Source organism: Rhinopithecus bieti, unplaced genomic scaffold (genome assembly GCF_001698545.2).
Source record: "Rhinopithecus bieti isolate Rb0 unplaced genomic scaffold, ASM169854v2 scaffold_44592, whole genome shotgun sequence".
In the NCBI taxonomy this organism is placed as follows: Eukaryota; Metazoa; Chordata; class Mammalia; order Primates; family Cercopithecidae; genus Rhinopithecus; species Rhinopithecus bieti.
In genome coordinates, this window is record NW_016818423.1 from 329,659 (window position 1) to 353,142 (window position 23,484).

The 23,484-nt window shown below is 42.7% G+C and overlaps 1 protein-coding gene across 14 annotated transcripts in view; it reads right to left on the reverse strand.

Annotated features, from left to right (window-relative positions):
• The window catches only part of PUM1 (pumilio RNA binding family member 1), a 144,015-nt gene that overhangs the window by 100,053 nt on the left and 20,478 nt on the right, over nt 1-23,484 (reverse strand). For 13 of the 14 annotated variants that reach the window (XM_017857044.1, XM_017857043.1, XM_017857036.1 and 10 more), the window contains exon 3: nt 2,486-2,554. In XM_017857044.1, the coding sequence (XP_017712533.1) occupies nt 2,486-2,554 (69 nt within the window). Of the gene's footprint in view, nt 1-2,257; nt 2,287-2,485; nt 2,555-23,484 lie in introns of those variants that run through there. The other variant, XM_017857048.1, reaches the window with a different exon arrangement.

Here is a 23,484-nt window from a genome sequence, read left to right on the forward strand (position 1 = left end):
AAAAAAAAAAAAAAAAAGAAAGAAAAAGTTTATTTTCATTTTTTCTTTTGTGCTGTTCTCACGTTGCTGCAAAAAAATTCTCTTAATCTGTACCTATCCAAAGCCTAAACTAGAAGATGCTTTTTAAGGAATATGTCTCCTCCTCCATTAAAGTCTAAATAGTCCTGTCAATAATGATCCGTCCTTCTCTGAACGCCAACCATACACAGAAAAAAATTTGCTCTTTCTGTTTATATGTATATTCATTGTTTCCTCAACTAGCTAAAAAAAGAATTCCTTGAATAAAGAAACCTCACTCCACACTTAGGAAATGTTTAATCTCTCAATTATTTTACAGATATTAACTTCATTTACCCTAATTAAGGGCACATGCTTTGCGGCGGAAGGAAGCCAGGGAAGAATCCTATCACTTACTAGATGTGCTACCCTGGGCAAATTATTTCGTCTCTCTTGGCCTTTTTCCTTATCCAGATAATAGAACTTTCCTCATAGAGTTATTAATCAGATAATGCATAAGAACCCCTTAGCATCTACCTATGGTTGATAAATGGTAGTTGTTACTATTACTTGTGCATAGTGGAGAAAGGAAGAATGACACAGCATTACTGATGGAATATACTGTTTTGTTATTAACATATGCCTATATCTATGCCCAAGGAATTATACACATATATCAGAAAAAAAAAAAAAAAGGCGTTTCTGGAAGAAGAAAAAAAATGATAAAAAAAGAATTTAACACTGTCAACTTGTCATTTAAATAAACTTTACCCTCTAAGCATTCAGTGATTATAAACTGTCGCTCACAAAACAATAACAGGGCATTATTCTTATTTTGTATCATTAATTTTTTAAAAAGAAAAACAGGCTGGACACAGTGGCTCATGCCTGTAATCTCAACACTTTGGGAGGCCAAGGCAGAAGGATCACTTGAGCCCAAGACCAGTCTGGACAACATAGTGAGACTCTGCTTCCATTTTTATAAACAATTCAAAAAAGAAAGAAAACAACCTGGAACTGGATTTTGGTGGAATACACTAGGTTAGAATTATAGGAGTAAGAAAGACAATAAACATAGTTTCCCCTTCTATGCTTAATATCCAACAAATACGTTAACTTTCTGTTCAAATCTGCTCCAAAAACTTAGTGACAAAGTATTTTAGACTTTCTAAACCATACAGGGTTTATTGATTTGCATTGTGTGACAGGCACAGGAAATACAAGGACATCTCCCAATCATCTCCTAAAGTTCTAGGAGGAAAACAGACCAAAAATGTATGAACTCAAGATGATAGGACACTGGACTCTGTGGCCACAAGATGATTCAGAAAGTTAGAAACAAAATCTTATAACAAAGAAAGCAAGAATCTCAGTTTAGACATCAACAATTTTTAACTATTCACTGCCTAACCACAAAGGCAATCAAGGAATATTTGCTTCAAACTCAGAAGTGTAATTATCCTAATTTTGACCTCAGAACCTAGCACAGTGCCTAGGGATCAAATATTTGCTAAATCAAAGAATAAATGTATCTAATAAATGGTATAAATGACGACCGTAGAATAAAGTAATTCTCCCTCTTGTGAAACATTAAAATCAACGTAGGAGCTATCAAATGTTAGATACACAAAAAATGAAATGGAAGAGAAAACCTAACGTTACTTTCCAGAACAAGAAAGCCACAACAAATACCACTTGTGAGCCTGTGGTATTTTAAGTAGTTAATTCAAACTGTATATTCTATCTTTGTCATCAATACATGCTTACTGTCACAGCTAGAATAGCCAGTAGTTGGCTACATGTTAATATCTATACTCCCCTTCCTTTTTAAGACTTATGGCAACCTTCTCTATTGATGTAATGGATAAAAGTAAATTTTGTTTCTGCAAATTTTAAACATTACAATCAAAGCAAAATTCTTATTTGTGAATTTCCTGTAAGGTATGAGTAGCTTAGGTGTCTACCTTCCGTAATTCCTCCACCAGAAACTTAACAACTTCCCTTTCACAATGGAGCTCTAAACAACTTCCTCAAAAAAGGCACTACTCTAAAAATAGGTTACTGACATTTTCTGATTAGTAAGCCAACCTAAGACTCCCTTTGCCATTGACGGGGGGGAGGGGGGTGGGGAGGGAACCTAGCCACTGGAAAATCAGGCAAAAGTTGGCCTTTAATTTAACGCATATAAAATTAAAATACTTCTTAAGCTTTTAATGACTCAATTTATAGCTGACATTAATATTCAATAATTTGTGCTCACATTTTGGCTACTTTGTTTTGCTTTTAAGACATCAGGTTATGGTTAACATTCTTCTTTTAACGACATAGCTTTGGCAAAATTCTCCAGCATCCTGTCCCTATCATGAGAATGGCAACAAAGAAAAGCAAGCACATATTTCTGGAGACTAGATTTGGACACATTTGATCAAAGACAACTCCAACCTTCCCTTAAAAACAACCCACTTTTCTGACACACCAGTTCACTTACCTCTCCCATCGCTCTTCCCTCAAGAGCAAGTGCTTGAAAATCATGATTCAGTTCATCCATGGAACGCACCTATTGTTTAGAATAGAGAAGGAAAAATCTTCAAGTCAGCATCTTGAATTTTACATACACATTACACACAACTGAAAATTTATTCTATGCTTACTTTCAGACATTGGCAAAGACAATAGCAATGATCAAGTGATGGAGATTAAACATTCACCTACCTTTAAGCATCAAGGTTCAGCAATGACTCCTACTTTCTCCCCTCCCATTCCCTTTCATTTTCAAAACACGAAAAGCACAAAATCCAAATAAATGAAAAAGCAAATTCCATCACAAGAATTATGTTAGCTATTTTCATACTTTTAATTTAATAAGTAAAGACCAACATGCTGAAGAGCAACGATGTCTTCAAGATGACTATGTGACCTAATGAGTCAAAAGATCATGGCTCCTCCCCAGTTGTGAGTAGTTAAGTTAAATTAGGGAGTGCATTTGATCCAATCCACTATTTCTCTTTGGTAAACCTCAGGAAAGGGGGGGATGCAAACCCTATAATGAAGTATCCCAATATTTCTCCATATTGGGAGATCCCTGGGGTTCCCCAAACCTCATATCCAGGGGGAGAAAATAACGTGTCACAAGAATCCCTCCAAACCTTACTCATTGTTAAATGTAATCCTACCTACAGCATAACAATCTCTTTAGGCTTCCATTTACCTATCTATCTCCAAAGTCATTCCTACAAGGTAATAACATCAAGGATGATGTGTGAAATAGATTATTCAAAACAGTTATAATTCAACTAGTTTATTGGTTTTCTCTGTTATAAGCAGCAAGTTGTCTCTGCTGCCTGAGGCTAGAGTCACTACCCATCCCTGGGCAAGGGATTCAAGAGTACATTCCTTTATTTATTAAAGACGTAGGCTCCCAGCCTGGGGAACATGGCAAAATTGCCCTCTCTACAAAAAATACAAAAATTAGTTGGGCTCTGGTGGCACACACCCAGATACTCAGGAGGCTGAGGTGGGAGGATCACATAAGCCCAGGAGCTAGAGGCTGCAGTGAGCCGTGATCGCACCACTGCACTCTAGGTAACAGAACGAGATCCTTTTTCCAAAAAAGGCTGGACGCGGTGGCTCAAGTCTATAATCCCAGCATTTTGGGAGGCCGAGGCTGGAGGATCACTTGAGGTCAGGAGTTCGAGATCAACCTGGCCAACATGGAGATATCTACAAAAAAATACAAAAATTAGCCGGGCATGGTGGCAGACACCTGTAATCCCAGGAGGCTGAGGTGGGAGAATCACTTGAAGGCGGGAGGCGGAGGTTGCAGTGAGCCAACATCACGCCATTGCACTCCAGCCTGGGTGACAGAGCAAGATTCTGTCTCCAAAAAACAACAACAACAACAACAACAATGTTGACTACCTGAAGCAGGAGTTTCTCTCAAACTCCTCCCTCTGATCTCCACTACCTTCCAATGTCAGTTTACAATTTCTACCACTGGATATACACGTAAAGAGGGTCAAGTTAGGGCCAAGCAATGAGAGAAGAGTATGGAGAATATGAGCCAGAATACAGTTAAGAGAATCAGTTTAAGAATTTTATTTGAGGCAAGATCACTAAAGCTCAGGAGTTCAAGACCAGTCTGGGTAATCAAGTACTCCGTCTCTACAAATAAAACTTTTAAAATAAAATAAAATAAAATAGCCGGGCACAGTGATGCACGCCTATGGTCCCAGCTACCCCAGAGGCTGAGGCTGAGATGGGAAGATAGCCTGCACCCGGGCAGTCGAGCCTCCAGTGAGCAGAAATCAAGCCACTACACTCCAGCCTGGGTAAGACAGGCTCCGGGAAAAAAAAAAAAGAATTTAATTAACATGCTGCCTATACATTACATCACCTAAGAATCTTAACTGTCAGAACTAACACTGCATAAAGATACAGTTGCATTATTGTTTTCAATCACATATTTTTAAAACCCACAGCCAATACTATGCTACAAATGAGATACACTGTGTATCACTAAGGTACAAAAGATTGAGAATGCTCACTAAACATTGAAATTTATAAAACTCAGAGTAAAATTCAGTTAGTTACATGAGCACAAAGAGACAGACAAGGCTTATAATATTGTGGTGTTTCAAAAAGGCCCTGAAATAGGAGCTATGATCATCTTACACAGTATTTACATTATTTAGATGAGCACAATAAATAGACTCCTAAACTGTATATAATAAAAATAAAGGAGTGTAGGGAGGATGAAGACAGGATGTTCGTTGGGAACTCTACAAATGTTATATGAAATGATAAACCTTTAGGCCAGCATTAACATTGACAAAGCATGTAAATAAAATGCAAAAATAGAGCTAGGCATTTCTTGGAAATCCAAAATCTACAAATATAGTTTCAACCAGAAATATTGAAAATTCTATTTATATGTCCCAAGGAAACTAAGTAGGAAGAATAAGAAAAAAAAGTATGTGCTGTGCATATTTATGTAGCCATCACAACAATCTCACAGTGATTATTCCCATTTTAGAGATCAGGAAACTTATCCTCTGAGAAATGCCTTCTCCAACCATTGTTAAGCAGGGAAGAGCACAGGAGGAAACTAAGGCTCAGAGCACTTAAATGGCACTGCCAGGATCTTAATCCAAGTCTTCCAATTTAAAGTTCAAGGCCCTTTCTGTACCACCAAGCTGCCCCCTGGCAGTCAAAGGAAGTTTCCACCTCCAGTATTCTATTATTTTACTAGATGAAACTACTGTCAGTTTCTGCTGTGGGTTTTGATGAATGTGCTCTCTTGGTCTTGCCTTTGCTTTTCACTATCTCTTCCCCTACCTTCAAAACTTGCTCATCCCGCCCTTGTAGCATTTTCCATTCCTTTCTATACTATCTCCTGCCACCATTCTCCTTCACCATTTATCTACGCTCTCTTGATGTATGCACTCTCTCTCCCTGTCTCCCCTGGCCCTCTCTCTCTGTCTGGTCTCCTCTCTCCCTCTCTTTTTCTCTCTACTCACCCTCCCCTCTTTCAAGGTATCTCCCTCTGCCTCATTTATACAAGAACCACACTCTTTCCCTATCCCTGTATACCACCCTCCTGCCCTACCTCTTATAGTCAATTGTTGAGAAAGGAGGCTCAATTTCTAAGAGTTTCACTAGTGCAGAAACTCCACTTTAAACCATTCACCCACGTTGACTACATGAGATAAACCAAGTCATTCGCTCACAAAAGTTTTTAACTATTTGGGAACTTATATATTTATACTGGGAGCTGTATTTTGTACAATCACAGGCACAGGGCAGACTCTCCAGACAAAATTCTTCCTAGGAAACAAAATACTCAGAAAAAGATGTTCAGGAATCAAGAGAAACCAAAGAATGAAGGCACTGTAGGAAATATTTGTAAGAAATATTTTAGAAAAGTGAAGTATTTTCTATGATAAAAGAGAAAAGCTAGCTGTCAATTATAATTAGAGTAAATGCTCCCATCAAGGTAGAATAAGCCTTTCAAGTTTCTTCTATACTTCCCTTTTCTCTAGAAATCTGTTTGAGTGTCAGGTTAATGTTTTGTTTTGTTTTGTTTTGTTTTCTGAGACTCTTGCTCTGTCGCCCAGGCTGGAGTACAGTGGCGTGATCTTGGCTCACTGCAACCTCCGCCTCCCTGGTTCAAGTGATTCTCCTGCTGCAGCCTCCCAAGTAGCTGGGACTACAAGCGCATGACACACCACACCTGGCTAATTTTTGTGTATTTTTAGTAGAGACGGGGTTTCACCATGTTGGTCAGGCGTGTCTCGAACTCCTGATCTCACATGACCCACCCACCTCCCTAAGTGCCGGCCTCCCTAAGTGCTGGGATTACAGGCATAAGCCACCGCACCAGGCCCTAATTTCTAGTACTATTTACTAATTCCTGTTTTGCTTTTGCAAAATATCTCCCCTCGACGTCCCCCCCGCCAGCCCCGCCTCACACCCCTTTCAACTGATTGACCTTATCTATCTCCTCTGGTTTCACAAAACCATTTCCTACTTTTCTCTTTGGGACACTTGCCAAAATGTGTAACTTCCAACCCAGGCTTTCTCTGCTGCTGCTCCTCCCAATAAAGGCATCTCCCACTCCCTTTACTAAAGAGGTGAAGTGAGCTGACAACTTTAGTGCCTAACCTAACTCTATATTCCATTCTTTATCCCACCCAAGGCTATCATCCATACACATCATCTGTGCTTCTGAGTTTCTTCCCATTTCCAGATCCCAGAACTTTCTTCTGTAATTCTCAATACCTGCATTCTTTTTTGAACATGGATTCTGCCCTAACCAGAACCAAAATTTAGCACACTGAATTGGTATTTTACCACATAGGACATTATAAAATCAAAACAGATAGCTGGATGCAGTCTCGTGCACCTGTAGTTTCAGCTACTCAGGAAGCTCAGGTAGGAGGACTGCTTGAGCCCAAGAGTTCAAGGCTGCAGTGTACTACGACTGTGCCTGTAAACAGATGTCACACTCCAGCCTGGGCAACATAGCAATTTGAAGCTGCAGTGAGCCATGAGCACGCCACTGCACTCCAGCCAGGGCAAGAGTGGGATCCTGTCTTTTCTTTTCTTTTTTTTTTTTTAAAGGTTTTGATCAAATAGATAAACCTGGAACTATATTACCACATTCTGGAAAATGAAAAATTAAAAGCACCACTTTACAAATCTTTTGGCATGTGCCTCTAGTCCCAGCTACTCGTGAGGCTAAAGCAGGACTGCTTGAGCCCTGGAGATGGCGGTTGCAATGAGCCAAGATCACGCCCCTACACTCCTGCCTGGGCCACAGAGGGAGACTCTGTTTCAAAAATAAAATAAAGTGTGCTGGGCATCGTGGCTCACACCTGCAATCCTAGCACTTGGGGAGGCCAAGGCAGGCGGATCACCTGAGGTCAGAAGTTAAAGACCAGCCTGGCCAATATGGCAAAACTCCGTCTCTACTAAAAATACAAAAATTAGCTGGGCGTGATGGCGCGCGCCTGTAGTCTCAACTACTCGGGAGACTGAGGCAGGAGAATTGCTTGAACCCTGTCTCTAAAAAAACATACAAAAAAAGAAAAAAAAACGTTATTTTCCATGACTACAGTGTAGACTAGTAGAAATAAAAGACGGAAATCTAAGTAGAGGGCTAGGAAGAGAATTAGGAGACCATATTGGTTATCAAGCCAAGAAATAAAGGAATTTTAGAAGACGACCTTACTGATTTTTTTTTTTTTTTTTTGTTTTGATGTCAGGCTCTGTTGACCGGGCGGGACCCAGCGGTGCGATCTAGGTTCACCGCAACCTCCACCTCCCAAGCTCAAGTGATCCTCCTGCCTCAGCCTCCTGAGCAGGCGGGCCTACAGGTATGCGCCACCATGTCCAGCTAATTTTCGTATTTTTTGTAGAAGATGGGGTTTCACCATGTTGCCCAGGCAGGTCTCAAAGCCCTGAGCCCGAGTGATCCTCCAGCATGGCCTCCCACAAGTTCTGGGCTTACAGGTGTTAGCCACCACGCCCAGCCTATTTTATTTTTTTGAGACAGGGTCTGGCTCTGTTACCTAGGCTGGAATGCAGTGGCGCAATGACAGCTCACTACAGCCTCAAACTCCCACCTCAGCCTCCCAAGTAGCCAGGACTACAGACACACACCACCACACCCAACTAATTGGTTTTTATTTTTTTGTAGAGACAAGGTCTCACTGTGTTGTCTAGGCTGGTTTCGAATTCCTGACCTCAAGCAATCCTCCCGCCTTCTAAAGTGCTGGGATAACAGGTATTAGCCACTGCACCCAGCCATGGAAAATAAATTTAAACAGACGTGGGCACAAAGGAATTCTGAATTGTAAGAAGTTAATGATTCAAATAGAAATATCAATATCAATATTTGAATAATTACAATTTATCAATTTTTCAAGCAGATATTATTGAACACTGAATCTCAAACAGAATAAAGCAAACACTATGTTAGACCAAGCATTCTGGAATAAAACCACTAAAAACAACACAGGTTTTGCTAGCATTCTGGTTCAGTTCTTGTACTTGCTTTGCTGGCATTCTTGTCCTGAACTTCTCAGTGTGTCTTTACAATGAACATCCCTTTACTGGAGCCGATTTGACTAGTTGTCTGTTGCTTGATTACAGAAAGCAAACTCAGTTACAAAAGTATCACTGAGTTGGGGAGTTCATTAAATCACACTGAAAATGCCTATATTAAAACAAATTTACAGGCTCACACCTGTAATCACAGAACTTTGGGAGGCCGAGGTGGACGGATCACCCGAGATTACCAGTTGAAGACCAGCATGGCCAACACGGTGAAACCCCGTCTCTACCAAAAATACAAAAATTACCCGGGTGTGGCGGCTAACTGACGTATAAGCAAAAGGTAGCAATCAACATGGGGAAAGAAATGTGCTGAAAGAAGCAGAGACAATGGACTACTGTGCCCCTAAAAAAACAGAAAGCCCCCAAATATTCAGGAAGCCCACATATATATTTCTTGCTCTGGGATTCAGAGAGTCCTTAGAGTTCTTTCATTAAATACCCTGAATTTTTGTTAACTAGAGTAGATTTTCATACTTTAATAATAAAACTGCCTCTCCTAGATTATTTCCTCATAAAGGTAGGCTATTCATCTCCACACCTACTTTTGTTCTCAAGGATTTTTTGCATACAGAAACCTAGATCATAATGGTTCCATTTCACTAAGAGATCAGAACAATATAATCAGAATAGTTGATGCCAAGAACCATTATGGAAAGGAGATACCACTGAGAAAATGGCAGGCAAAGAGGAGAAACTTGAACAATGAGAAAACGAAAGAGAATATAAGAATTAATCTAATTTGAATTTAATCATCAAAGGGAAAAAAACCTAGTAAGTCTGTTCTACAGCATCTTCTGCACACGACATATCTGTATTAGTAACAACAACTATTACTACGACTTACTTTGTGGCTGGTCCTGATCGTATAAATACTTTATACACTTCATCATCTCTTTTAATAGTCATACCTACACAGAAGGCTGAGATAAGTGGGTCCTTTGAGCCTGCAACCAGCCTGGGCAACATGCGAAAATCCTGTCTCTACTAAAAATACAAAAATCAGCCAGGCATGAAGGCGCGCGCCTGTAATCCCAGCTACTTGGGAGGCTGAGGCACAAGAATCACTTGAGCCCAAGAGGCGGAGGGTACAGTGAGCAGAGACTACACCACTGCACTCCAGCCTGGGTGACAAAACAAGACTCTGTCTCAAAAGAAAAAAAATAGTCACAACCACCCCGAAAACACAGGTACTGTTATTCCCATTTTGTAAGCAAAGCAAGAAGTTGATGGGGCGCAGTGGCTCACATCTGTAATCCCAGCACTTTGGAAGGTCGAGACAGGCAGATCACCTGAGGTCAGGAGGTTGAGACCAGCCTGACCAACATGGAGAAACCCCATCTCTACTAAAAATACAAAATTAGGCCAGGCGTGGTGGCTCACACCTGTAATCCCAGCACTTTGGAAGGCTGAGGCGGGCAGATCATGAAGTCAGAAGATCGAGACCATCCCGGCTAACACGGTGAAACCCCGTCTCTACTGAAAATACAAAAAATTAGCTGGGCATGGTGGCAGACACCTGTAGTCCCAGCTACTCGAGAGGCTGAGGCAAGAGAATGGCGTGAACCCAGGAGGCAGAGCTTGCAGTGAGTCGAGATCGCATCACTGCACTCCAGCCTGGGCAACAGGGCAAGACTCTGTCTCAAAAAAAAAAAAAAATACAAAATTAACCAGGCATGGTGGTGGGCACCTGTAATCCCAGCTACTTAGGAGGCTGAGGCAGGAGAATCACTTGAACCTGGCAGGCAGAGGTTGTAGAGAACCGAGATCACACCATTGCACTCCAGCCTGGGCAACAAGAGTGAAACTCCGTCTCAAATTAAAAAAAAAAAAAACAGAAAAGAAAAGCAAAAAGTTATTACAGTCCTTAAACAAAATACAGATAAATCATTCTTTCCTAATTACTGGAGGGGAAAAAAACCCAAAAACCTCTTATGGTATAAATGGCTGCAAAACCTATTGCATGATGTTATGAATGAATGTTTGTATCATTTATTAACTGTCAATAACAACAACACTAAACACCAGAAACTGTGCTGCAAAACAGACAATATTCCATTTTATATATGAGGAAACCAAGGTTTACAGAAATTACTTGTCCAAAATCACATAACTGATAAAGATCCGAAATAGAATTCATACTCAGCTTTTTTTTTTTTTGAGACAGAGTCTCACTCTGTTGCCCAGGCTGAAATGCAGTGGCACTACCTCGGCTCACTGCAACCTCTGCTTCCTGGGTTCAAGCAATTCTCCTACCTCAGTCTCCTGAGTAGCTGGGACTATGGGCACGTGCCACCACACCTGGCTAATTTTTTGTATTTTTAGTAGAGACGGGGTTTCACCATGTTAGCCAGGCTGGTCTCGAACTCCAACCTCGTGATCCGCCTGCCTCGGCCTCCCAAAGTGCTGGGATTACAGGTGTGAGCCACCATGCCCGGCCCAAATTCAGCTCCTTATGCCTTTTACCACTTGTTCCTATTGTCATCAAAGGCAAGAGCAGACTGGACAGGGTGGCTCACACCTCTACATGGCCAGTACTTTCGAGGCCAGTACTTTTGAGGTGAGGCCAGGAGTTCAAGATCAGCTTGGGCAGCACAGCAAGACTCTCATCTCTACGAAAAGTATGTTCAGGCAAACATCCTGCTCCCTAGTCAGGGCACACAGCTAAAAATGGGATTGGACAGCAGGGGAGGCAGGTATTCGGAGTACTCTGGGGCCTCGAGCTCTCCAATGGGGAGCCACTCAACGTTCTGTTTAGAAGAATGCTATAAAGATCCTGGCTATACATGAGGACATGCTTAGGTCTTTGGAGCTACACTCAAGAGGACACAAAGGGTAGGAAAAACCACACAAGGCAAAGACCTTACATCAAGACCAGGCCTAAAATACATTAATGTGGGTGGTTCAGCACAAGGGCAGTTGTATGATGGCTATGATGAAGAAGAGTATGATTGACTGCCCCATTTTAGACGAAGATAAGAGTAATTGATGAGTCAGATAACCATATGAGAGAAGGTAAAGATATTGTTGATTACCATGGTTGTGGTTTCTTCCCTGAACACTGGCTTCACATAGTTTTTTGTGCTGAGAACAGATACCAACCAGTGTACTGTACACAAGACTTAAACAAGGGGTTATGGTCAGAAGAAACTAAAAGACAATCTTCAGTGTGAGATTTTTCACTCTTTATGAAGCCACAATATCCTACAAAGAAAAACCATGCATCGACTATTCAGCAATAAACCAGAAGAGCTAGAAAATAATATAGATCAGATCGAAATAAACTGAGCAGTGGATCAAAGATCGTAACACTTGGATTTTAAGACTAGCCACTTTACAATCACTCCTGTTGATATTTCTCTGCTGACATGACAGAAACTGTCTAAGTATCGGTAACACTTCATTAAAATTCTTTTCCAAGACTAGCAGGTGGACAGTGAAAAGGTTTAAGTCTGGGTATCTATTTCCCCATGAGAAAGCTAAACATCTAAAACATAATGAATATAGGCTGGGTGCAGTTGCTTATGCCTCCCAGCACTTGGGAGGCTGAGGCAAGCGAATCACTTGAGGTCAGGAGTTTGAGACTAGCCTGGCCAACATGGTGAAACCTTGCCTCTACTAAAAATACAAAAAATTAGCTGGGCATGGTGGCAGGCGCCTGTATTCCCGGCTACTCACTCAGGAGGCTGAGGTAGGAGAATTGCTTGAAACGGGGAGGCAGCCAAGATTGCACCACTGCACTCCAGCCCAGGTGACAAAGCACGATTCAGTCTCAAAAAAAAAAAAAAAAAAAAAAAAGGAATATAAGATTATTCAGGATTTAAAATAAAACCTGGCATCATTCAGGGCCGGGCGTGATGGCTCATGCCTGTAATCCCAGCACTTTGGGAGGCCGGGGCGGGCAGATCATGAGGTCAGGAGACGATCTTGGCTAACACGTTCAGGAGGTCAGGAGACCATCCTGGCTAACACGGTGAAACCCCATCTCTACTAAAATATACAAAAAAATTAGCCGGGCGTGGTGGCAGGGGCCTGTAGTCCCGGCTTCTCAGGAGGCTGAGGCAGGAGAATGGCATGTACCTGGGAGGCGGAAGTTGCAGTGAGCCGAGATCGTGCCACTGCACTCCAGCCTGGGCAACAGAGTGAGACTCTGTCTCAAAAAAAAAAAAAAAAAAAAAAAATTGGCATCATTTAATACTTCAACTGCTAAAGAATAAATAAATATGGCCAAATGGGTGGATATCTTTCATTTCAGAAGAAAATGCAGATGATCTTTAAAGCTAAAGATTAAAAAAAAAGAGAGAAATATGTTCAGAGGAGAAGTATCAGCTACCAGGCATGCCTATAGCGTTAGTCTCCATGAACTGAGGGTGTAGAGATTATTTAAACAAGGGGGAAAAACTTTAACCTGAGATTACTTCTCTAGTTGATTCGCTCTCCCTTTGCAATGCACTAGGCATTGCAGAAATGTAACTACTGTTCAAAGACCATGGTAGACACTACTTTCTACACTCTCCTTAACATCTGAAGTAAGACCCGCCAAGTACCAAACCGTACCTTATTAACAGTGCTATGGTGACTTGTCTTATCTCCCTAAAAATAATCCCTTGAGCATCTAGCACAGTATCAAAAACATGACACAGGCATTACATACAAATATTTATTTTTATTTTTTATTTTTTGAGACGGAGTCTCACTCTGTCGCCCGGGCTAGAGTGCAGTGGCCGGATCTCAGCTCACTGCAAGCTCCGCCTCCCGGGTCTAGGCCATTCTCCTGCCTCAACCTCCCGAGTAGCTGGGACTACAGATGCCCACCACCTCGCCCAGCTAGCTTTTTGTATTTTTTAGTAGAGAAGGGGTTTCACTATGTTAGCCAGGATGGTCTCGATCCCCTGACCTCGTGATCCGCCTGTCTCAGCCTCCCAAAGTGCTGGGATTACAGGCTTGAGCCACCGCGCCCGGCCTACATACAAATATTTATAATGTGAGAAACTGCCCTTAGTCATACAAGTGGTAAAATAGCAGAAACAGTACTGCTAGAGCTAGGTTCTTTAAGATGATTCTTACCCTTCTTTAAAACACGCACACAAACACAACTCTACCTTGCTTTATTTGACTTTTCTGGACATCTGACAATATGTAATACGGGTTTGATTAATATTCATGCCCTTTGATCTGGTAATTCCACTTCTAGGAATTTTACCTAAGCAAATCATGAGAAATATGGGCATAGATTCGTTAACAAAGATCTTTAACCTGGTACTGTAATAGGAAAAGAGGGAAACAGTCTAAACATACCAGTAATTATTAAAGCATATACTTATTGAGAGAATTTATATAGCTATTTAAAATGTTTTAAAATTATACACACACACACATTTTTTTTCCCTTTTCTCTTTTTGAGACAATGCCTCACTCTGTCAACCAGGCTGGAATGCAGTATCACAAACATGGCTCACAGCAGCCCTGACCTGCCAGGCTCAAGTGGTCCTCCCACCTCAGCTGCCTGAGTAGCTGGGACTACAGATATGCCACCATGCCTGGCTGACTTTTTAATTTTCTTATAGAGATGAGGTCTCCCTGTTACTCAGGCTAAAAAAAAATTTTTTTTTTTTTGAGACAGAGTCTCGCTCTGTTGCCCAGGCTGGAGTGGCACGATCTCGGCTCACTGCAAGCTCCCTCGGCCTCCCGGGTTCACGCCATTCTCCTGACTCAGCCTCCCAAGTAGCTGGGACTATAGGCGCCTGCCACCAGGCCGTTAATTCTTTTGTATTTTTAGTAGAGATGGGGTTTCACCGTGTTAGCCAGGATGGTCTCAATCTCCTGACGTCGTGATCCACCACCTCGGCCTCCCAAAGTGTTGGGATTACAGACGTGACTCACTGCACCTAGCCTACCCAGGATAAAACTTTTTAAACACAGAAAAATGTATGTATGTGTAAGGACTCTATAACGTAGGCTATAGATGGGTGTATATAAAAAAAGTATGTTAGACTGGGCCCAGTGGCTCACGCCTGTAATCTCAACAGTTTGGGAGGCTGAGGCAGGCTAATCACCTGAGGTCAGGCATTCAAGACCAGTATGGCCGACATGGTAAAACTCCGTCTCTACTAAAAATACAAAAATTAGCCAGGCATGGTGGCACACTTGTAATTCCAGCTACCTGGGAGGCTGTGGCAGGAGAATTGCTTCAACCCAGGAGGCAGAAGGTGCAGTGAGCCAGAGAGCTGAGATGCTGCCACTGCACTCCAGCCTGGGCGATAAAGCAACACTCTATCTCACGAGAAATTTTTAAAAAAACTCATGCCAGGTCCAGTGGCTCACGTCTGTAATCCCAGCACTTTGGGAGGCCAAGGTGGGCAGATCATGAGGTCAAAAGATCAAGACCATCCTGGCCAACATGGTGAAACCCTGTCTCTACTAAAAATACAAAATAATGAGCCAGGCGTGGTGGCGGGCGCCTATAGTCCCAGCTACTCAGGAGGCTGAGGCAGGAGAATTGCTTGAACCCAGGAAACGGAGGTTGCAGTGAGCAGAGATCACACCACTGCACTCCAGCCTAGGCAGCAGAGCGAGACTCCATCTCAAAAAAATAAATAATAAATAAAAATTTTTTTACAAACTCATAACCATAATAAAGGAGAAAAAAATGTATCTATCTATCTAGCCAGACACAGTGGCTCACATTTGTAATCCCAGAACATGAGGAAGTAAAGGCACTAGAATCCCTTGAGGCCAGGAGTTTGAGACCAGCTTGGGCAACATAGTGAGACCCTATCTCTAAAAATAATAAATTAGGCTGGGTACAGTGGCTCACGCCTGTAATCCCAGCACTTCGGGAGGCCGAGGCAGGCAGATCACCTGAGGTCAGGAGTTTGAGACTAGCCTGCCCAACATGGCGAAACCGCCTCTCTACTAAAAATACAAAAAATTAGCCAGGCATGGCGGCAGGGACCTGTAATCCCAGCTACTCGGGAGGCTGACGCAGGAGAATCGCTTGAACCTGGAAGGCACAGGTTGCAGCAAGCCGAGATTATGCCAATGTACTCCAGCCTGGGCGACAAGAGTGAAACTCCATCTCAAAAATGATAATAACAAATTGAATATTAAAAACAAAATACATGAACTGTGTCTTATCACTGAGAATTCTGATTCAGTAGGTCAGGACTTAAGCCCAAGAATTTTTTTTTTTAAATAGAGACAAGGGTCTCACACTGTGCTGCCGCAGCTATTCTTGAACTCCTAGGCTCACGCGATCCTCTCACTTTGGCTTCCCAAAGTGCTAGGATTACAGGTGTGAGTCACCACGCCCCGCCAAGAATCTCTTTACTGAAACAACTTCCTAGCACCAGATGGTAAGGGAAAAAGTAAATATTAAACTCCAATACAGGAAGCTAAAAGCTTCAATGAGATGTATACAACATACAATAATGGCATTAAAGGCAGGCACCCAAACTTGGAGAAATGTGGGAGTAAAGGAGAATGTTTATCAGAGATGAAGATACATTAGTTGAAGCTTGAAAGATGAGGAAAAGGCTAGGTGAATGAGGAAGGTAGAGGATTCCAAGTGGAGAAAACTACATAAATAAAAATAGCACTAGTATGCTGAGAAACCGCACAAACTACAAAAATAGGATGGGTATTCACAAAGCTACAAATACTTTAGTATAGCCAAAATGGAGCACCAGTAAGGACTGGAGAGGCAAGCTGGGCCAAAACACAAAAGGCAGCTGGGCGTGCAATGGCATGTGCCTGTAGTGTCAGCTACACAAGGGGGAAGGGACTGCCTGAGCCCAGGAGTTCAAGTCCAGCCTGGGCAGCATAGTGAGACCCTCATCTCTAAAACTAATAATACATTTAAAATAAAAATATATATTTAAAAAAAAAGGCCGGGCGCGGTGGCTCAAGCCTGTAATCCCAGCACTTTGGGAGGCCGAGACGGGCGGATCACGAGGTCAGGAGATCGAGACCATCCTGGCTAACCCGGTGAAACCCCATCTCTACTAAAAAAAAATACAAAAACACTAGCCGGGCGAGGTGGCGGCACCTGTAGTCCCAGCTACTCGGGGGGCTGAGGCAGGAGAATGGAGGGAGCCCGGGAGGCGGAGCTTGCAGTGAGCCGAGATCCGGCCACTGCACTACAGCCTGGGCAACAGAGCGAGACTCCGTCTCAAAAAAAAAAGAAAAAACATGAAAGGCCTCCTATGCCATAATGAGGAGCTTAGAAGTTATCCCAAAAGCAATAGGAAAGAAAACATACACACGAGCATACACACGCGAGTGTGTCTGCAAAAGGGTGAGACATAAGGAGACTGCATCTTCAAAAATATCAATTTGGCAGCGGCACAGACAATTGCCACAAAGAAGAAAAGGGGAGATGCAGGAAAGCCAGTGAGAAGACTACTGAACATCTCCAGGCAAGAAACATGAGCCTATCCAATAAAGCAACATAGGTATAATCTCGGAACTACTGTAGGCAGGAACAGGAGGCAGAAATCTAGGATAGCTCCTAGTATGCCACAAATGGAGATATCGTCCATAGAAACAGAACACAGTACAGGAACTGAAGGAAATAATTAAATTCAATTTTGAATAGCATCATACCATTCACTGAGCTCCTATGAAAACTAAACTCTTAGGCTTTTATTTTTTTTAATAGGTATTGGGGTCTTGCTGTGTTGCCCCAGCTGTTCTCCAACTCTTAGGCTCAAGTGATCCTCCCACCCTGGCCTCCCAAAGTGCTACGATTACAGGCATGAGCTATCACAGCCAGCCAAAAAGAAGTAAAACTTTTTTAAAGTAAAGTTATCCTCTGGTGGGGGGAGGGGAATGGGGAAAGGATATTATACTTTGATATAGCTTGGATGTTTGTCCCCTCCAAATCTCATCTGAAATGTGACTTCCAAGGTTGGAGGTGAGCCTAGTGTGTAGTGTCTGGGTCATGGGGGCCGATCCCTTATGAATTACTTGATACCCTCCCCATGGTAATGAGTGAGTTCTCACTCCATTAATTCACACAACAGCTGGCTGTTTAAAAGTGCCTGGAACCTCTTCTCTCTCCAGCTCCCTCTCTGACCATGTGATACATGTGCTCCCACTGTGCCTTCTGCCATGAGTAAAAGTACCCTGAGGCCTCAGCAGATGCTGAACCTTACTTCCTGTACGGTTCTGCAAAACTGAGACAAATAAACCTCTTTTTGTTATAAACTGCCCAGTCTCCTATATTCCTTTATAGCAACACAAAATGGACTAACATACTTTTTTCTTTTTTTGAGACGGAGTCTCGCTCTGTCGCCCAGGCTGGAGTGCAGTGGCGTGACCTCAGCTCACTGCAAGCTCCGCCTCCCGGGTTCACGCCATTCTCCTGCCTCAGCCTCCCGAGTAGCTGGGACTCAAGGCGCCCGCCACCTCGCCTGGCTAGTTTTTTGTATTTTTTTTAGTAGAGACAGGGTTTCACTGTGTTAGCGAGGATGGTCTCGATCTCCTGACCTCGTGATCCGCCCGTCTCCGCCTCCCAACATGCTGGGATTACAGGCTTGAGCCACCACGCCCGGCCTAACATACTTTTTTTTAAAAAAAATGAGGATAAAAATGTGCATACAGTACTGGGTGGTTCAAATCATGTAAAAATATTAGAACACTTCCAGGACAAAGCGTATGATTACTCGTTATTACTTCTAGATACAGAAAGGAAACACTTAATACTAAAATAAAATTATTTCTAGGCCAGGCCTGGTGGCTCACGCCTGTAATCCCAGGACTTTGGGAGGCCAAGGCAGGTGGATCATCTAAGGTCAGGAGTTCGAGACCAGCCTGGTCAACATGGTTGGAATCCTATCTCTACTAAAACTACAAAATTAGCCAAGCGTGATGGTGCATCCCCGTAATCCCAGCTACTCAGGAGACTGAGGGATGAGAATCGCTTGAATCCAGGAGGCAGAGGTTGCAGTGAGCCGAGATTGCGCCACTGCACTCTAGCCTGGGCGACACAGCAAGACTCTGTATCAGAAAAACAAATAAATAATAAATAAATAAATGAAATGAAATAAAATAAAATTACCTCTAGATCTCATTGAATACACCCAACCTATTTCAGCAACCTATATTCAACAGATCTACTAACCTTTTTAAAAATTAAAAGAGAGATAATTAATGTAAAGGACAGCACTTCATTGGGGGAAAAAAGCTAAATAATTTCAATTTCCAAGGTCTTTTCTAACATCAAAACTCCACAGGAAATGTATCAACCATCTGCTTTCATTCAAAATGGCAGACCAAGCTCTTAACAGATGGTATAAGGTTTGTCTTTTTTATAACTGTTTGAAATTCAGAAAATACAAAATGTTCAAGAGCAAAGCATACTACCTGTAATCTCTTCATGCATACAAATATAAATATTTTGCAGTACTTTCTTCCAGTCCTTAATCCATGTACATCACTTTTAAGGGATACACTGAGCTTAAAGACCATTTTCTTAAAAGACAAGGTCTTGCTCTGTGGCCCAGGCTGGAGTGCAGTGGCACAATGTCGGCTCATTGCAGCCTCCACCTCCAGGAGCCAAGCCATCACAGGCATGCACCAGCTAATTTTTCTTTTTTTTTTTTTTCAGTAGTGACAGGGTTTCTCCATGTTGGCCAAGCTGGTCTGGAATTCCTGACCTCAGGTGATCCACTCACCTCATGTGCTGGGATTACAGGCATGAGCTACCATGCCCGGCCAGAAACAATTATCTTTGTAATTCCCTCCTCTCTTTATGAAACTAAGTTTCTCCAAAGGAACAACACATGAAAAACTAAGTTTCTCCAAAGGAACAACACATGAATTTCATTGTTTTGCATTCCACAAGGCTTCTGACCCTTAGAAGTGGTATCTCCCTAATTTGGGACAACTGGGAGGTGGGGGAAGCAATTTGACTTCAATAAACTCTAACAAATTAAAGAACATTTCTTTTTTTTTTTTTTGAGATGGAGTTTCGCTCTTGTTGCCCAGGCTGGAGTGCAATGGCGCGATCTCAGCTCACCAGACATCCGCCTCCAGGGTTCAAGTGATTCTCCTGCCTCGGTCACCTGAGTACCTGAGATTACAAGCACCCGCCACCATGCCCGGCTAATTTTTTTTTCTTTTTTTTTTTTTGGTATTTTGTAGAGATGGGGTTTCATCATGTTGGCCAGGCTGGTCTTTAACTCCTGACCTCAGGTGATCCACCTGCCTCAGCCTCCCAAATTGCTGGGATTACAGAGAACATTTCTTAATAATTAACACCCAATTTGGTGCTTTTAAATACATACAATAACCAAAACTAGGTTAATGAACTGTCCCATTGTTAAAATTCTTAGGGAACTTGCTTTAATAAAGAAAAGTTGTCATCAGCAGATCAATCAACTGTATATTCATTGCATCTAAAGAGTTTACAGAGCTCACTGAAAACACCTGTTTTCCCCAGTTTACGCACTCCTCTTTCCAGAGTTGTAAACAAGTTTATTTACAGTGTTTGCCTGCAAATACTTCCTTCATAGAGAAAAGAAAGTAGTCATAAGGCCCAGTAAAATGCGTGGTTTGGAAAATTTCAAATCCATAGTGCAAGTTGTACAAACTAATCCTTCCATCCCCGTTTCTAATGAGCACTGGCCCTAGTGAAGAAATTTGTTATTTTTGTACCTACACATTACAAATTTATGCACTGTCAAATCTGGGAAATGAAAGCATGTCTACAGAAAAACACCTGAACACAAATGTTCATAGCAGCATTATCCCTAATAGCCAAAAAAAAAAAAAAAAAGAAAAAAGGTCCATCAACTGATAAATGGATAAATTAAATGTGGCAGATCTATACAATGAAATATTATACATACATAAAAGGAAATGATGTGCTGACAAATGCTACATAAAACATAGATGAACCCTTAAAACATTATGCTAAGTGAAAGAAGGCAGTCACAAAACACGATTCATTTATGTCCAGAATAGGCAAACAAAGAGACAGAAGTGGACTGGTGGTTGCCTAAGAGTGGGGAATGATGGCTACTGGGTAAAGGATTTTTGGGGTAATGCAAGTATTCTAAAATTAATGATTATGATACCTGCACAACTATGAATACACTAAAAACTACTGAATTATACACTTTTTTTTTAAAGATGGAGTCTTGCTGTTGTCGCCCAGGCTGTAGTGCAATTGCACGATTTCAGCTCGCTGCAAGCTCTGCCTCAGCCTCCAGCCCAGCTAATTTTTGTTGGGTTTTTTGTGTGTGTGTTTTGTTTTGTTTTGTTTGAGACGGAGTCTAGCTCTGTCACCCAGGCTGGAGTGCAGTGGCAAGATCTCAGCTCACTGCGACCTCTGCCTCCCGAATTCAAGCAATTCTCCTGCCTCAGCCTCCTGAGTACCTGGGATTAAAGGCATGCACCACCATGCCCGGCTAATGTTTGTATTTTTAGTAGAGATGGGGTTTCACTTGTTGGTCAGACTGGTCTCAATCTCCTGATCTCGTTATCCACTCGCCTCGGCCTCCCAAAGTGCTGGGATTACAAGCATGAGCCTCCGCACCCGGCCTTCTTTTTTTTTTTCTTTTTAAGTAGAGATAGGGTTTTACCATGTTGTCCAGGCTGTTCTCAAACTCCTGACCTCAGGTGATCCCCCTGCCTCAGCCTCCCAAAGTGCTGGAATTACAGGAGTGAGCTACCACGCCCAGCCAGAATTATACACTTTAAATGGATAAACTACATATCTGTAAAGCTGACTTTTTTTTTTTTTTTTTTTGAGATGAAGTCGTCACCCAGGCTGGAGTGCAGTGGTACGACCTCAGTTCACTGCAACTTCTGCCCCAACCGGGTTCACGAGATTCTCCTCCCTCAGCCTCTCGAGTAGTTGCAATTACAAGTACCCACCCCCACACCCGGCTAATTGTTTTTTTTGTATTTTCAGTACAGACAGGGTTTCACCATGTTGGCCAGGCAGGTCTCGAACTCCTGGCCTCAGATAAGCCACCCACCTCAGCCTCCCGAAGTGCTGGGATTTACAGGCTTGAGTCACCACACCCAGTCAAAGCTGCTATTTTAAAAAATCTTTAACAGGCCAGTCATGGTGGCTCATACCTGTAATACCAGCACTTTGGGAGGTCAAGGCAGGGGGACTGCTGGAGGCCAGAAGTTCAAGACAAGCCTGGGCAACATGAGACCCCACTTGTACAAAACAATAATAATAATTAATGAATAAGGCCAGCCGCGGTGGCTCAAGCCTGTAATCCCAGCACTTTGGGAGGCCGAGACGGGCAGATCACGAGGTCAGGAGATCGAGACCATTCTGGCTAACACGGTGAAACCCCGTCTCTACTAAAAAATACAAAATCTAGCCGGGCGAGATGGCGGGCGCCTGTAGTCCCAGCTACTCGGGAGGCTGAGGCAGGAGAATGGTGTAAACCCAGGAGGCGGAGCTTGCAGTGAGCTGAGATCCAGCCACTGCACTCCAGCCAGGGCGACAGAGCGAGACTCCGTCTCAAAAATAATAATAGTAATAATTAATGAATAAAAATAAATTTAAAACATTTAGGGCCCCAATTTCCACAAACCTACAACAATTTTCCTGATGACACTCATAAAAATATTAAGAAAGGTACTTCAACCATAAAAGAGCACTTGCTAATAGCAATAAACAGACAAATCCACATCTACTAAATCTAGTAAAACCATTAATAAGCCATCAACAAAAATCAGTAGTTCAGGCTGAGCCTGGCGACTCACACCTGTAATCCCAACACTTTGGGAGGCTGAGGCGTGCAGATCACTTGAGGCCAGGAGTTCAAGACCAGCCTGGTCAACATGGCAAAACCCACTCTCGCCGAGTAACTAAAAATACAAAAATTAGCTACTCGGGAGCCCAAGGCAGGAGAATCGCTTGAACTCAGGAGGCGGAGATTGCAGTGAGCTGAGATCGCACCACTACACTCCAGCCTGGGTGACAGAATAAGACTCTGTCTCAAAATAATTTAAAACAAAAAACAAAAAAGGGCCAGGGGCGGTGGCTCATGCCTGTAATCCCAGCACTTTGGGAGGCCAAGATGGTGGATCACCTGAGGTCGGGAGGTTGGAATCAGCCTCACCAAGGAGAAACCCCATCTCTACTAAAAATACAAAATTAGCCAGGTGTGGTGGCACATGCGTGCAATCACAGCTACTCAGGAGGCTGAGGCATGAGAATTGCTTGAACCCGGGAAGCAGAGGTTGCGGTGAGCTAAGATCGTGCCACTGCACTCCAGCCTGGGAAACAAGAGCGAAACTTCGTCTCAAAACAAAACAAAACAAACAAAAATCAAGTTTTCAAAAAATATTACACAAAAAAACATGCAGAGCATTCCTCTAAAGAAGTCTAATAACTGCAGGGTTTTTTTTGTTTTTTGGGGTTTTTTTTGAGACAGAGTCTTGCTCTGTTGCCCAGGCTGGAGTGCACTGGCACAATCTTGGCTCACTGCAACTTCCGCCTCCCAGGTTCAAGTGATTCTCCTGCCTCAGCCTCCTGAGTAGCTGAGATTACAGGCGCCCGCCACCACACACAGCATGTTGGTCAGGCTGGTCTCCAACTCCTGACCTCATTATCTGCCCACCTCCACCTCCCAAAGTGCTGGGATTACAGGCATGAGCCACTATGCATGGCCCAACTGCAAATACCAACACATGTACACCATTCAGGGCCAAGTTCTTTAACCAAATTCCCAAGTATTAAACTTACCCAACCTATTGCCAATCACTGACCCCACCACTTCTTACATGGAGGTCTAAGACTATATTCACAGCAGTCCACGCGCAGTGGCTCACGCCTGTAACCTCAGCACTTTGGGAGGCCAAGGCGGGCGGACCATAAGATCAGGAGTTCAAAAACCAGCC